Genomic DNA, 14,314 nt, shown 5'->3' on the forward strand with positions numbered 1-14,314 from the left:
CTCACCCATTTTATAGTATTTTGACCAAGAAATAATATGAGTGGGTTTTGAATGTCATTTGTCCTTTAAAAAAGGTCAGTTTTCTTCAAAAAGACGAGACTCGAAAGTGGGTCTAAATTTCGAGTCTTGATTAGAACTCTCTAGGATGCAAAATTTAATTAGTTATTTCTCGCCTACTTTATAATATTTTTACCAAGAAATATTATGAGTGGCTTTTAAATGTGATTTGTCCATTAGAAAAGGTCAGTTTTCTTTAAAATGACGAGACTCGAAATCGGGTCTAAATTTCGAGTCTCGATTATAACTCTCTAGGAGGCCAAATTTAATTAGTTATTTTTCGCCTACTTTATAATAATTTTTACCAAGAAATATTATGAGTGACTTTTAAATGTGATTTGTCCATTAGAAAAGGTCAGTTTTCTTTAAAATGACGAGACTCGAAATCGGGTCTAAATTTCGAGTCTTGATTATAACTCTCTAGGAGGCAAAATTTAATCAGTTATTTTTCGCCTACTTTATAATAATTTTTACCAAGAAATATTATGAGTGGCTTTTAAATGTCATTTGTCCATTAGAAAAGGTAAGTTTTCTTTAAAATGACGAGACTCGAAATCGGGTCTAAATTTCGAGTCTCGATTATAACTCTCTAGGAGGCCAAATTTAATTAGTTATTTTTCGCCTACTTTATAATAATTTTTACCAAGAAATATTATGAGTGACTTTTAAATGTGATTTGTCCATTAGAAAAGGTCAGTTTTCTTTAAAATGACGAGACTCGAAATCGGGTCTAAATTTCGAGTCTTGATTATAACTCTCTAGGAGGCAAAATTTAATCAGTTATTTTTCGCCTACTTTATAATAATTTTTACCAAGAAATATTATGAGTGGCTTTTAAATGTCATTTGTCCATTAGAAAAGGTAAGTTTTCTTTAAAATGACGAGACTCGAAATCGGGTCTAAATTTCGAGTCTCGATTATAACTCTGTAGGAGGCCAAATTTAATTAGTTATTTTTTGCCTACTTTATAATAATTTTTACCAAGAAATATTATGAGTGGCTTTTAAATGTGTTTTGTCCATTAGAAAAGGTCAGTTTTCTTTAAAATGACGAGACTCGAAATTGGGTCTAAATTTCGAGTCTTGATTATAACTCTCTAGGAGGCCAAATTTAATTAGTTATTTTTCGCCTACTTTATAATAATTTTTACCAAGAAATATTATGAGTGACTTTTAAATGTGATTTGTCCATTAGAAAAGGTCAGTTTTCTTTAAAATGACGAGACTCGAAATCGGGTCTAAATTTCGAGTCTTGATTATAACTCTCTAGGAGGCAAAATTTAATCAGTTTTTTTTCGCCTACTTTATAATAATTTTTACCAAGAAATATTATGAGTGCCTTTTAAATGTCATTTGTCCATTAGAAAAGGTAAGTTTTCTTTAAAATGACGAGACTCGAAATCGGGTCTAAATTTCGAGTCTCGATTATAACTCTCTAGGAGGCCAAATTTAATTAGTTATTTTTCGCCTACTTTATAATAATTTTTACCAAGAAATATTATGAGTGACTTTTAAATGTGATTTGTCCATGAGAAAAGGTCAGTTTTCTTTAAAATGACGAGACTCGAAATCGGGTCTAAATTTCGAGTCTCGATTATAACTCTCTAGGAGGCCAAATTTAATTAGTTATTTTTCGCCTACTTTATAATAATTTTTACCAAGAAATATTATGAGTGACTTTTAAATGTGATTTGTCCATTAGAAAAGGTCAGTTTTCTTTAAAATGACGAGACTCGAAATTGGGTCTAAATTTCGAGTCTTGATTATAACTCTCTAGGAGGCAAAATTTAATTAGTTATTTTTCGCCTACTTTATAATAATTTTTACCAAGAAATATTATGAGTGGCTTTTAAATGTGTTTTGTCCATTAGAAAAGGTCTGTTTTCTTTAAAATGACGAGACTCGAAATTGGGTCTAAATTTCGAGTCTTGATTATAACTCTCTAGGAGGCCAAATTTAATTAGTTATTTTTCGCCTACTTTATAATAATTTTTACCAAGAAATATTATGAGTGACTTTTAAATGTGATTTGTCCATTAGAAAAGGTCAGGTTGCTTTAAAATGACGAGACTCGAAATCGGGTCTAAATTTCGAGTCTTGATTATAACTCTCTAGGAGGCAAAATTTAATTAGTTTTTTCGCCTACTTTATAATAATTTTTACCAAGAAATATTATGAGTGGCTTTTAAATGTCATTTGTCCATTAGAAAAGGTCAGTTTTCTTTAAAATGACGAGACTCGAAATCGGGTCTAAATTTCGAGTCTCGATTATAACTCTCTAGGAGGCCAAATTTAATTAGTTATTTTTCGCCTACTTTATAATAATTTTTACCAAGAAATATTATGAGTGACTTTTAAATGTGATTTGTCCATTAGAAAAGGTCAGTTTTCTTTAAAATGACGAGACTCGAAATCGGGTCTAAATTTCGAGTCTTGATTATAACTCTCTAGGAGGCAAAATTTAATTAGTTATTTTTCGCCTACTTTATAATAATTTTTACCAAGAAATATTATGAGTGACTTTTAAATGTGATTTGTCCATTAGAAAAGATCAGTTTTCTTTAAAATGACGAGACTCGAAATTGGGTCTAAATTTCGAGTCTTGATTATAACTCTCTAGGAGGCCAAATTTAATTAGTTATTTTTCGCCTACTTTATAATAATTTTTACCAAGAAATATTATGAGTGACTTTTAAATGTGATTTGTCCATTAGAAAAGGTCAGTTTTCTTTAAAATGACGAGACTCGAAATCGGATCTAAATTTCGAGTCTTGATTATAACTCTCTAGGAGGCAAAATTTAATTAGTTATTTTTCGCCTACTTTATAATAATTTTACCAAGAAATATTATGAGTGGCTTTTAAATGTCATTTGTCCATTAGAAAAGGTCAGTTTTCTTTAAAATGACGAGACTCGAAATCGGGTCTAAATTTCGAGTCTCGATTATAACTCTCTAGGAGGCCAAATTTAATTAGTTATTTTTCGCCTACTTTATAATAATTTTTACCAAGAAATATTATGAGTGACTTTTAAATGTGATTTGTCCATTAGAAAAGGTCAGTTTTCTTCAAAATGACGAGACTCGAAATCGGGTCTAAATTTCGAGTCTTGATTATAACTCTCTAGGAGGCGAAATTTAATTAGTTATTTTTCGCCTACTTTATAATAATTTTTACCAAGAAATATTATGAGTGGCTTTTAAATGTGTTTTGTCCATTAGAAAAGGTCAGTTTTCTTTAAAATGACGAGACTCGAAATTGGGTCTAAATTTCGAGTCTTGATTATAACTCTCTAGGAGGCCAAATTTAATTAGTTATTTTTCGCCTACTTTATAATAATTTTTACCAAGAAATATTATGAGTGACTTTTAAATGTGATTTGTCCATTAGAAAAGGTCAGTTTTCTTTAAAATGACGAGACTCGAAATCGGGTCTAAATTTCGAGTCTTGATTATAACTCTCTAGGAGGCAAAATTTAATTAGTTATTTTTCTCCTACTTTATAATAATTTTTACCAAGAAATATTATGAGTGACTTTTAAATGTGATTTGTCCATTAGAAAAGGTCAGTTTTCTTTAAAATGACGAGACTCGAAATCGGGTCTAAATTTCGAGTCTCGATTATAACTCTCTAGGAGGCCAAATTTAATTAGTTATTTTTCGCCTACTTTATAATAATTTTTACCAAGAAATATTATGAGTGACTTTTAAATGTGATTTGTCCATTAGAAAAGGTCAGTTTTCTTTAAAATGACGAGACTCGAAATCGGGTCTAAATTTCGAGTCTTGATTATAACTCTCTAGGAGGCCAAATTTAATTAGTTATTTTTCGCCTACTTTATAATAATTTTTACCAAGAAATATTATGAGTGACTTTTAAATGTGATTTGTCCATTAGAAAAGGTCAGTTTTCTTTAAAATGACGAGACTCGAAATTGGGTCTAAATTTCGAGTCTTGATTATAACTCTCTAGGAGGCAAAATTTAATTAGTTATTTTTCGCCTACTTTATAATAATTTTTACCAAGAAATATTATGAGTGACTTTTAAATGTGATTTGTCCATTAGAAAAGGTCAGTTTTCTTTAAAATGACGAGACTCGAAATCGGGTCTAAATTTCGAGTCTTGATTATAACTCTCTAGGAGGCAAAATTTAATTAGTTATTTTTCGCCTACTTTATAATAATTTTTACCAAGAAATATTATGAGTGACTTTTAAATGTGATTTGTCCATTAGAAAAGGTCAGTTTTCTTTAAAATGACGAGACTCGAAATTGGGTCTAAATTTCGAGTCTTGATTATAACTCTCTAGGAGGCCAAATTTAATTAGTTATTTTTCGCCTACTTTATAATAATTTTTACCAAGAAATATTATGAGTGACTTTTAAATGTGATTTGTCCATTAGAAAAGGTCAGTTTTCTTTAAAATGACGAGACTCGAAATTGGGTCTAAATTTCGAGTCTTGATTATAACTCTCTAGGAGGCCAAATTTAATTAGTTATTTTTCGCCTACTTTATAATAATTTTTACCAAGAAATATTATGAGTGACTTTTAAATGTGATTTGTCCATTAGAAAAGGTCAGTTTTCTTTAAAATGACGAGACTCGAAATCGGATCTAAATTTCGAGTCTTGATTATAACTCTCTAGGAGGCAAAATTTAATTAGTTATTTTTCGCCTACTTTATAATAATTTTTACCAAGAAATATTATGAGTGGATGTCATTTGTCCATTAGAAAAGGTCAGTTTTCTTTAAAATGACGAGACTCGAAATCGGGTCTAAATTTCGAGTCTCGATTATAACTCTCTAGGAGGCCAAATTTAATTAGTTATTTTTCGCCTACTTTATAATAATTTTACCAAGAAATATTATGAGTGACTTTTAAATGTGATTTGTCCATTAGAAAAGGTCAGTTTTCTTTAAAATGACGAGACTCGAAATCGGGTCTAAATTTCGAGTCTTGATTATAACTCTCTAGGAGGCCAAATTTAATTAGTTATTTTTCGCCTACTTTATAATAATTTTTACCAAGAAATATTATGAGTGACTTTTAAATGTGATTTGTCCATTAGAAAAGGTCAGTTTTCTTTAAAATGACGAGACTCGAAATTGGGTCTAAATTTCGAGTCTTGATTATAACTCTCTAGGAGGCAAAATTTAATTAGTTATTTTTCGCCTACTTTATAATAATTTTTACCAAGAAATATTATGAGTGACTTTTAAATGTGATTTGTCCATTAGAAAAGGTCAGTTTTCTTTAAAATGACGAGACTCGAAATCGGGTCTAAATTTCGAGTCTTGATTATAACTCTCTAGGAGGCAAAATTTAATTAGTTATTTTTCGCCTACTTTATAATAATTTTTACCAAGAAATATTATGAGTGACTTTTAAATGTGATTTGTCCATTAGAAAAGGTCAGTTTTCTTTAAAATGACGAGACTCGAAATTGGGTCTAAATTTCGAGTCTTGATTATAACTCTCTAGGAGGCCAAATTTAATTAGTTATTTTTCGCCTACTTTATAATAATTTTTACCAAGAAATATTATGAGTGACTTTTAAATGTGATTTGTCCATTAGAAAAGGTCAGTTTTCTTTAAAATGACGAGACTCGAAATTGGGTCTAAATTTCGAGTCTTGATTATAACTCTCTAGGAGGCCAAATTTAATTAGTTATTTTTCGCCTACTTTATAATAATTTTTACCAAGAAATATTATGAGTGACTTTTAAATGTGATTTATCCATTAGAAAAGGTCAGTTTTCTTTAAATTGACGAGACTCGAAATCGGATCTAAATTTCGAGTCTTGATTATAACTCTCTAGGAGGCAAAATTTAATTAGTTATTTTTCGCCTACTTTATAATAATTTTTACCAAGAAATATTATGAGTGGATGTCATTTGTCCATTAGAAAAGGTCAGTTTTCTTTAAAATGACGAGACTCGAAATCGGGTCTAAATTTCGAGTCTCGATTATAACTCTCTAGGAGGCCAAATTTAATTAGTTATTTTTCGCCTACTTTATAATAATTTTTACCAAGAAATATTATGAGTGACTTTTAAATGTGATTTGTCCATTAGAAAAGGTCAGTTTTCTTTAAAATGACGAGACTCGAAATCGGGTCTAAATTTCGAGTCTTGATTATAACTCTCTAGGAGGCCAAATTTAATTAGTTATTTTTCGCCTACTTTATAATAATTTTTACCAAGAAATATTATGAGTGACTTTTAAATGTGATTTGTCCATTAGAAAAGGTCAGTTTTCTTTAAAATGACGAGACTCGAAATTGGGTCTAAATTTCGAGTCTCGATTATAACTCTCTTGGAGGCAGAATTTAATTAGCTATTTCTCTCCCATTTAATAGTATTTTGACCAAGAAATAATATGAGTGGGTTTTGAATGCCATTTGTCCATTAGAAAGGGTCCGTTGTGAATTGAATTTGAATTTCATTATCGTGAAAATGCACGTTTTTGTGAATGTGTGTGTTAATATGTATGTCTGTGAATATGTTGTGTGATTGCTTGTTTTGTTTGTTTAAATACTTTTTTGTATGACTGGAAACTCGATATTATAAAGTCAAAACCTGAAAATTTGACATTCGATATTCGAAATTTGAGACTCGAAACTCGATATTATAAATTTGAAACTCGAAATTTGACTCTCGATACTCGAAACTCGAAATATAAGACTCGAAACTCGAAATATGAGACTCGAAACTCGAAATACAAGACTCGAAACTCGAAATACAAGACTCGAAACTCGAAATATAAGACTCGAAACTCGAAAAATTTAACTCGAAACTCGAAATATGAGACTCGAAACTCGAAATACAAGACTCGAAACTCGAAATATAAGACTCGAAACTCGAAAATATAACTCGAAACTCGAAATATGAGACTCGAAACTCGAAAAATAAGACTCGAAACTCGAAGTATAAAACTCGAAACTCGAGACTCGAAACTCGAGACTCGAAAATTTGACTCGAGACTCGAAACTCGAAGATAAGCAACACACTCCGACCAACAGCCATAGCGATTCAACTAATTCCAGCGGACGGTCTGTGGCTAGTAAGGAATCGTCTTTGACCACATGCGCAGATCTGTCTCGTCAGGAAGATATTTAATATCCCGAATTTATAATAGGCCTATGCCTATCAGTTCCATCGTATAACCGATCTGCTAGAGAATATTTGTTACCATGTTTAATAAATTCGTATTTATCGTATAATAAAATGTAGCCAAATGTATATTATGTGTCACACGGTTTTCTGCTGAACCACTAGCAGGCTATGTTACCACATCTATGACAATGACAAAGGTGAATTTTGATGATTTTTACGATCGTCCGGATGAGCAAATCACTGAATGGGTCTTTAGTTCCTCCTCTCCTTATCCTGCCAATATTATATGAATCAAAGAAAAATAAAGAAAAAATAAAATTAAACAAGAAAAAAAGACAAAGAAAAGAAACAATAAAAGAAAAACAATAGAATAAATTAAACTAAATATGAAAAAAAAATGATCACGAAAGGAGTCTTTAGAAAATGCAAGAAAATATAAATGAAAAGTTTGAACAATATTTTGTTTATAAAAGTTTGTGTGACCGTGATGAGGCTCGAACTCACCATCTTCCGATCTAAAGAACCAAAGTCTTATGCCTTGCCAAGTGAGCTATGCTCGTGAGATGCGAAATAAAGATAAAATAATACATTGTATACCTGCTTGTGTCGGTAAATGATTTGCTCAAATTCCATAATGATATAATATTGTGGAGGGCGCTAGCGTGAAATATGCTATCATCACAGTCGCTTCTATTCCTTATAGACGGGTTTCTACGGTATTTCACAAATATCCGGTTCTCAAATCAACCAAGATATCTTCTGGCCAGTCATGTTTGGGCATTTTTGTTCTTTCATTAAGTTTTGTGTTTCTATATATCCGGACTTTCTATCATCAATGTCTGACGTGTTGTACTGAAAAACGCAGAAAAGTAAATTAAAGGTCCCTGAACTTTGTATTATCAAACGTCTATGGGAGGCTCAATGTGCAATAATTCGAAAATCCAAAAACTTGGTTTATTGGCATAACTATAATACATTATTCATTAACGTCCAAATAGCTACCTACTAACCTACATACATACATACCTACCTACCTACCTACCTACCTACCTACCTACCTACCTACCTACCAATAAATAAATAAATAAATAAATAAATAAATAAATAAATAAATAAATAAATAAATAAATAAATAAATAAATAAATAAATAAATAAATAAATAAATAAATAAATAAATAAATAAATAAATAAATAAATAATATGACGCGTGCCCTTATACCGTGACAGTATACAATTGACGCACACTTGTCACTTGGTGTGCTTGGTTCAACAAGTTTTAACTTTTTAAAGTAAACTGTTCATAGTTTTTAAACTTAAAAGTTTAACAACTTTGAACAGTTTACATTCTTGACACTATTAAAGGTGTCCATGGCGCCTTTCATTAAATTTTCTTTTGTAAAAATAAAACAACATGGTCAAGGGCTTTTCGATTTTTTCTGATCAAATTTTTAGCTCTGTTAATGTGTAACCTGTCATCATGGTCATGCAAACAATGAAAAACAATCTAAAGAAATCTACTTTTTCTTATAGAACTAAATCAAATTATTGGTTCCATTTAAGGGTTAAGGCTATGCTATTTGGCAAAGAAAAAAATAAAAAAATAAACGATTATTATAAAAAGACTGAGTGTGGTGTGCTGCAAATATATTTGTGTGTGTGATATCACATACAATGTTGTTGAACAAACTTGCAACAGACCTTTAAGCAAACATACGTGCAAAAGTACAAAACCGTGAACCCGGGTCCTGAACATATCAAAACATATAGGCCTAGGCCTATTTTTTGATAATTTCTTACACATAACTGTGAAGCTTACAAAATAAAATTTAAAAAAGAAAAAGCTTTAAAATGAAATGACACCATGTGTTATGTTGTATCTGTGTACCCTGGGTAAAGCTTATTCCCAAAATGTCAGTTGATTCCGATTTTGCGTTTGCGAGAACGTAAGAATAAACCAGAACGTAATTAACGAATTAATCAGCAAGAATATTTTTTGAACATAAACATTATGTAGCCAGAGGATTCTGCTAATAAAAATCTCAACTTTTGTGGGAAAAGGGGGGGGCGGCGGACGAGGCTGTGAATCACGAAGTGCCCTTTTAATAATTTTACTTTTTGAAATACGTTTGTATTTGTAAGCAATGTGGGGACTCTATTATAGGCCTATACAAGTCAATTTTAGAATTTGAACTTTGTTTCATTTCACCCGCGGTTTTTCAATATCCATCTCAAGATTACACGGTAGAAACAGTGTTTCTACAGATTTTAAAAACACTTTTTGAGTTCTAATCCCGTTTAGAATTTAACATTTGAGGTCCGGTTACTTGACATGTGTTTAGGTTTTATAAACATTTTCCCAACATGTCGATGTTTAGGTTTAAAACGTGGTTACCGTACTTATCGATTTCAGCATGTACAAGAAAGGTGTTTCAACTCTGGATACTGTTCATTTATAACATCTTGGAAAATACCGTAAAGGTTCGCCTAATGGCGCTATGGGCTCCCTTGACAAGCGAAATTTTAGGCACAACCTAAAAGTGCTCTCCCGTAAAATTCCAACCAGCAAAGGACACGGAACCTTTATTCTTGTTGGGATTTCAGAGGAGGGACCTCTCTTTGCACAAGAAATATACCACAAGGCAAAGGACCCCAAGTGCGCCATAGGCGAATCTTCAAGGTATAGGCCCTATTGCAATTACCTGTTTGTAGTGCGGCAAAGCTTGCCGTCAAACCAAACTGGGTTTCTAAATACTTTGGAAGAAAAACTTCAGCTCCTCCAATAAAAATACTATCTGCTGCTGACGACACAGTAACGACGATGAAAGTAGGATTGGTAAGAACGGACTTAACCACTGTTGGTAAGTGCTGCCATTTTACGCCAGAACCCTTTTTAGATCGAACTACCGCATCTTCTTCGTCGCTTTTGCTAAACACTTGGCTGATGCGTTTAGATTGGATTTCTTGCGTACCTGCAATAATAATAATAATTATAATAATAGGCCTAATAATAATAATAATAATAATAATAATAATAATAATAATAATAATAATAACAATAATAATAGTAATAATAACAACAACAACAACAACAACAACAACAACAACAACAACAACAACAACAACAACAACAACAACAATAATAATAATAATAATAATAAAAATAATAATAATAATAATAACAATAACAATAATAATAATAATAATAATAATAATAATAATAATAATAATAATAATAATAATAATAAACACTAATAATAATAATAATAATAATAAACAAAACAGGGCGGTTACCGCACCATAGCTGAACCATGGGGCTTCAGCAGTATATTGTGGTATTCTACTGTCACGGGGGAGGGGGTCATATACCTTGGGATTTCGAGATATGAAAAGGACTCAAACTAGAATATTGACCATAGTTTTATGAGGAGCATCACCCCCGAGTAGGGAAGTTATTTTTATTATTTTATTTATTTTTTCTCTTTTATTTGTCACGGGGGTCTTACCTTCTTGACATTGACCCAGGTCTCATGAGAGTGCCACCCCTGGTGGGGACATTTTTTTTATCGTATTCTTTACTTTTTCTCTTTCATTTGACACCACTCGGGGGTCATATCTTCTTGCAGGCATTTATGAAAAGGACCCAATACATGAATATTGACACAGGTCTTATGAGGAGTGTTACCCCTGGTGGGGAAAATGATTTTACTATATTCTTTACTTCTTTCTCTTTCATTTGACACCACTCGGGGGGTTATACCTTCTTGGCATTTTGAGATATGAAAAGGACCCATATGAATATTGACCCGTTTCTTATGATGAGTGTCACCCTCGGGTGGGGAAATATTTGTTTAATATTTTTTACTTTTTTTCTCTTTCATTTGACACCACTCACAGGTAATACCTACTTGGCATTTTGAGATATGAAAAGGACCAATATGAATATTGACCCGTGTCTTATGAGGAGTCTCAACCCGGGTGGGGAAATATTTTTCATATATTATCATATGACACCACTCAAGGTGGAGGGTTATACATGAAGAGATTGTGTCCATTTCAGACCAAAAGGTTTTGGTGAGTAAGTAAGCAAGCAAGCAAGTAACATACACTTATATCAGCTGATACCATTTCATGGTTCAGCAAAAACACCGTGTAAGTGTGGGCCTACTTACTAAGTGTACTTTACCACAAGGTTCGTTTTAATTTGGGACCTAAAATGTTTAGCGTCTGGCGAACCTTTTCTTGGCCCGCGACAGCTCTTAGTTAGTTTGTTTTGTTAGCAATCTCTGTTTTTGTTGGACTTGGACGATAGGCATTCGGTAACTGGATCAGCAAAGTACTTCGGCTATATAACAGTACCTATTTCCAGTTCGCCAATAAAAGTACATTTTACATTTTGTGACATATAGGTACATACCTTACATGCCAGATAAACTATTTCCAATGATCGGTATGTTTATTTATCGTTTGGTCGATTTGTTTTGCTTGTATACACATTTGTTTGTTTGTTTTCATTATATTTCTCATTTCAAAACAACTTTTGGGGCATATACTTATTTGTTCATTCATTTCTCCTGAATCAAAGCATGTTGTTGTACATGTACGCACAAAGTGAAAACACGTTCAAAGGATTGTTTTTGCCTGATATGATATGAGGTGTGAAAAAATTTCTATATCATTAAACAAATTTGAGTAAAGGTACGGAGTAATAATACACAAAGGTGGCCATGATCGCACGTCAGCGACAATAGTTATATATACAGTTCTTTGTTATCAAACAAATTCGATAGTAAAAACGTGCGAAATAAATTGCAATAATGTTTACCATTAAGTTAGTTCAAGTTCAAGATCAGACATATGTCAATAATATATTGAAGTCACAAAGAGCACATGAACTATTAAGCTTGCCAAACTTTAAAGAGAACGTGTTTTAAAGAAACATTACTATAACGTTCATGATTTAGGTGATGGCTAGGTATAACAATCTTTTCGCCAAGTCTCAGTCTGCATACAAAGCAAATCGCAGCCTTAATTCGTACGCGAATAATGACCTCCTAACAGCGCTTGACATTCAAGATGAAGCCATCCTTGTGTTCCTTGATCTAACGACAGCGTTTGATACCAACGATCATACTGTACTCCTCAATCGTTAGCCATCGTTTAAAGATCAGATATGATATAATTGGTGGTAACTTGTGCTTTAATTTCCATCATACCTGGAGGAGAGACAACAAATTCTTCGGTGATGATAAATCTGACCCTGTTGGTATGAAATGGTTATACCGCAGGGCTCCGTTGCTGGTCCAATCATGTTTGTTGATTATACTGTTCCTGTTGTAGAAATAATAAGAGTCTTTCTGGCTCTCAAGCCTGGTTAGGCCTATCAGCTATGTAGGCCTATCTCCCTCGTTTCATGAACCTTTGTTTTTTTGGCTCTCAAGCCTGGTTATGTATCTCCCTCTTTCAACCCTTTGTTTGTTAACCATAACACGTTACCTCCGTCCTTCCTGGTTCATAACATGGTTATTTTGCTTGTCAAAAACGATATCAATACGATAAGACAGATTTACATGACATTGTTTTTTCTGCAAGAAATAATTCTCGTAATTTGATAGTTAATGACATGTACCACCATAATATTATTGGTGTCTTTTATTTATATTTTCTTCATCGCTGTTTACATTCATTTGATAACACGTACTTAACCCGGTCATTCCATGAATATTTTTGAAGAACGATATTCAAATCAAAAGACAAGCTAATGCAACATCGTCATTTTCCTCATTTGGAAACACATTACTACCATACGATGGTATCTACCTCCATTATCACATAATACGTGCTAGGATATTGTAATTACACATGGTTATACTCTTAAATCTTAGCTACAAAAGAAAAGTTATTTGATTAAAATGTGATTTTTGGTTGTTACGCATTAGAGAATGAATTTGGAGAAAACCTTCTGATAATTACAAACACTTGCTGAGCAGCAAGACCTTCCTCTAAGCTTTTAATCCGATAAGCTGATTATCTATTTGTTTTCATGAATTGGAAGACATTCTTTGATGTATTACTGAGCTCAATCATCTGAAATTACTGGAGCGTGAGCCACCCAGGCTGGTGGCTCAGCATAGTTTTTTTTATTAACAGAAGGTTTTCTCCAAATTCGTTTCCTAATGGATATGTTGGTTTAAGGAAATACAGATTTGATACGCGTCGGAAACTGTCTGAAAAGAAAGACTAATTTTGATTTTAAAGGTCCCAACATCTATAATGTGGAAATCATTTATTTCTGAAAATGATTGAAGTGCTTTATTTTTGTTAAAATAATTTAATCATTATATCTAATGCTAACAGATAGTAGTTTTACTGGGTATCATTATTCGTCTTCATCTGTCATTAAAGAAAATATTATAAGTTCTCCCGTTGTTTATACTTTCATTTGTTAACACGTACTTACCTCGATATTGTATAATTGTTTTGCTTGTCATCGACAAGTATTTTAATACTTGTATGAAAAGACAGATTTACGAGACATCTTTCTTTCTGGAAGAAGTTCAGTATTCGCATTTTATTGTACCATAATTGTTGAGAGTGTCTTCATCTTTTCATGCCGAAAAAATGCTGCATCTTCTCTTGTTGTTAACTTTCGGTTTATTTTGTTAACACGTACCTACCCGATTCATTAAATATGATTATTTTTGCTTGTCATAAACGAATACTAGTAGCCCTATGTTATATTAATATGAAAGTAAATGACGAGGGATTTTTTTTTCTGGGTAAAGTTTATAGTACTCATATTTATTAGTCGTATAAGATGTACGAGAAGTTACGTGGTATGGCGTAACTGGGGTGGGGGATAAATATTTTGATAAGGATGATGTTCTATACAATCATCCCCCAATGTAGACGCCTGTATTTGACCATTTTAGCTTCAATATGGCAATTTTGTTTCGTGAGCGTCGCGCGCATTTCTACCATACACTTATCAATATAAATAATTAAAGGAGTGTTTCGTGATCCTAGCATCCTCTTTTTATGACATTTTTCAGTACATATCCACGAAAAAAGCCTATTCCCAAAATTTCAGTTGATTCCGATTTTGCGTTTGCGAGTCATGCATGATTATGTGTATTACACT

The 14,314-nt window shown here is 32.1% G+C and overlaps 1 protein-coding gene across 1 annotated transcript in view; it reads right to left on the minus strand.

The window, feature by feature from the left end:
* The window catches only part of LOC140160756 (solute carrier organic anion transporter family member 4C1-like), an 83,584-nt gene that overhangs the window by 41,072 nt on the left and 28,198 nt on the right, over window positions 1-14,314 (minus strand). The window contains exon 5 of the mRNA XM_072184056.1: window positions 9,876-10,145. Coding sequence (XP_072040157.1) covers window positions 9,876-10,145 — 270 coding nt within the window. The remainder of the gene's footprint in view (window positions 1-9,875; window positions 10,146-14,314) is intronic.

The sequence above is a fragment of the Amphiura filiformis genome, chromosome 9 (assembly GCF_039555335.1).
Source record: "Amphiura filiformis chromosome 9, Afil_fr2py, whole genome shotgun sequence".
Taxonomy (NCBI): domain Eukaryota; kingdom Metazoa; phylum Echinodermata; class Ophiuroidea; order Amphilepidida; family Amphiuridae; genus Amphiura; species Amphiura filiformis.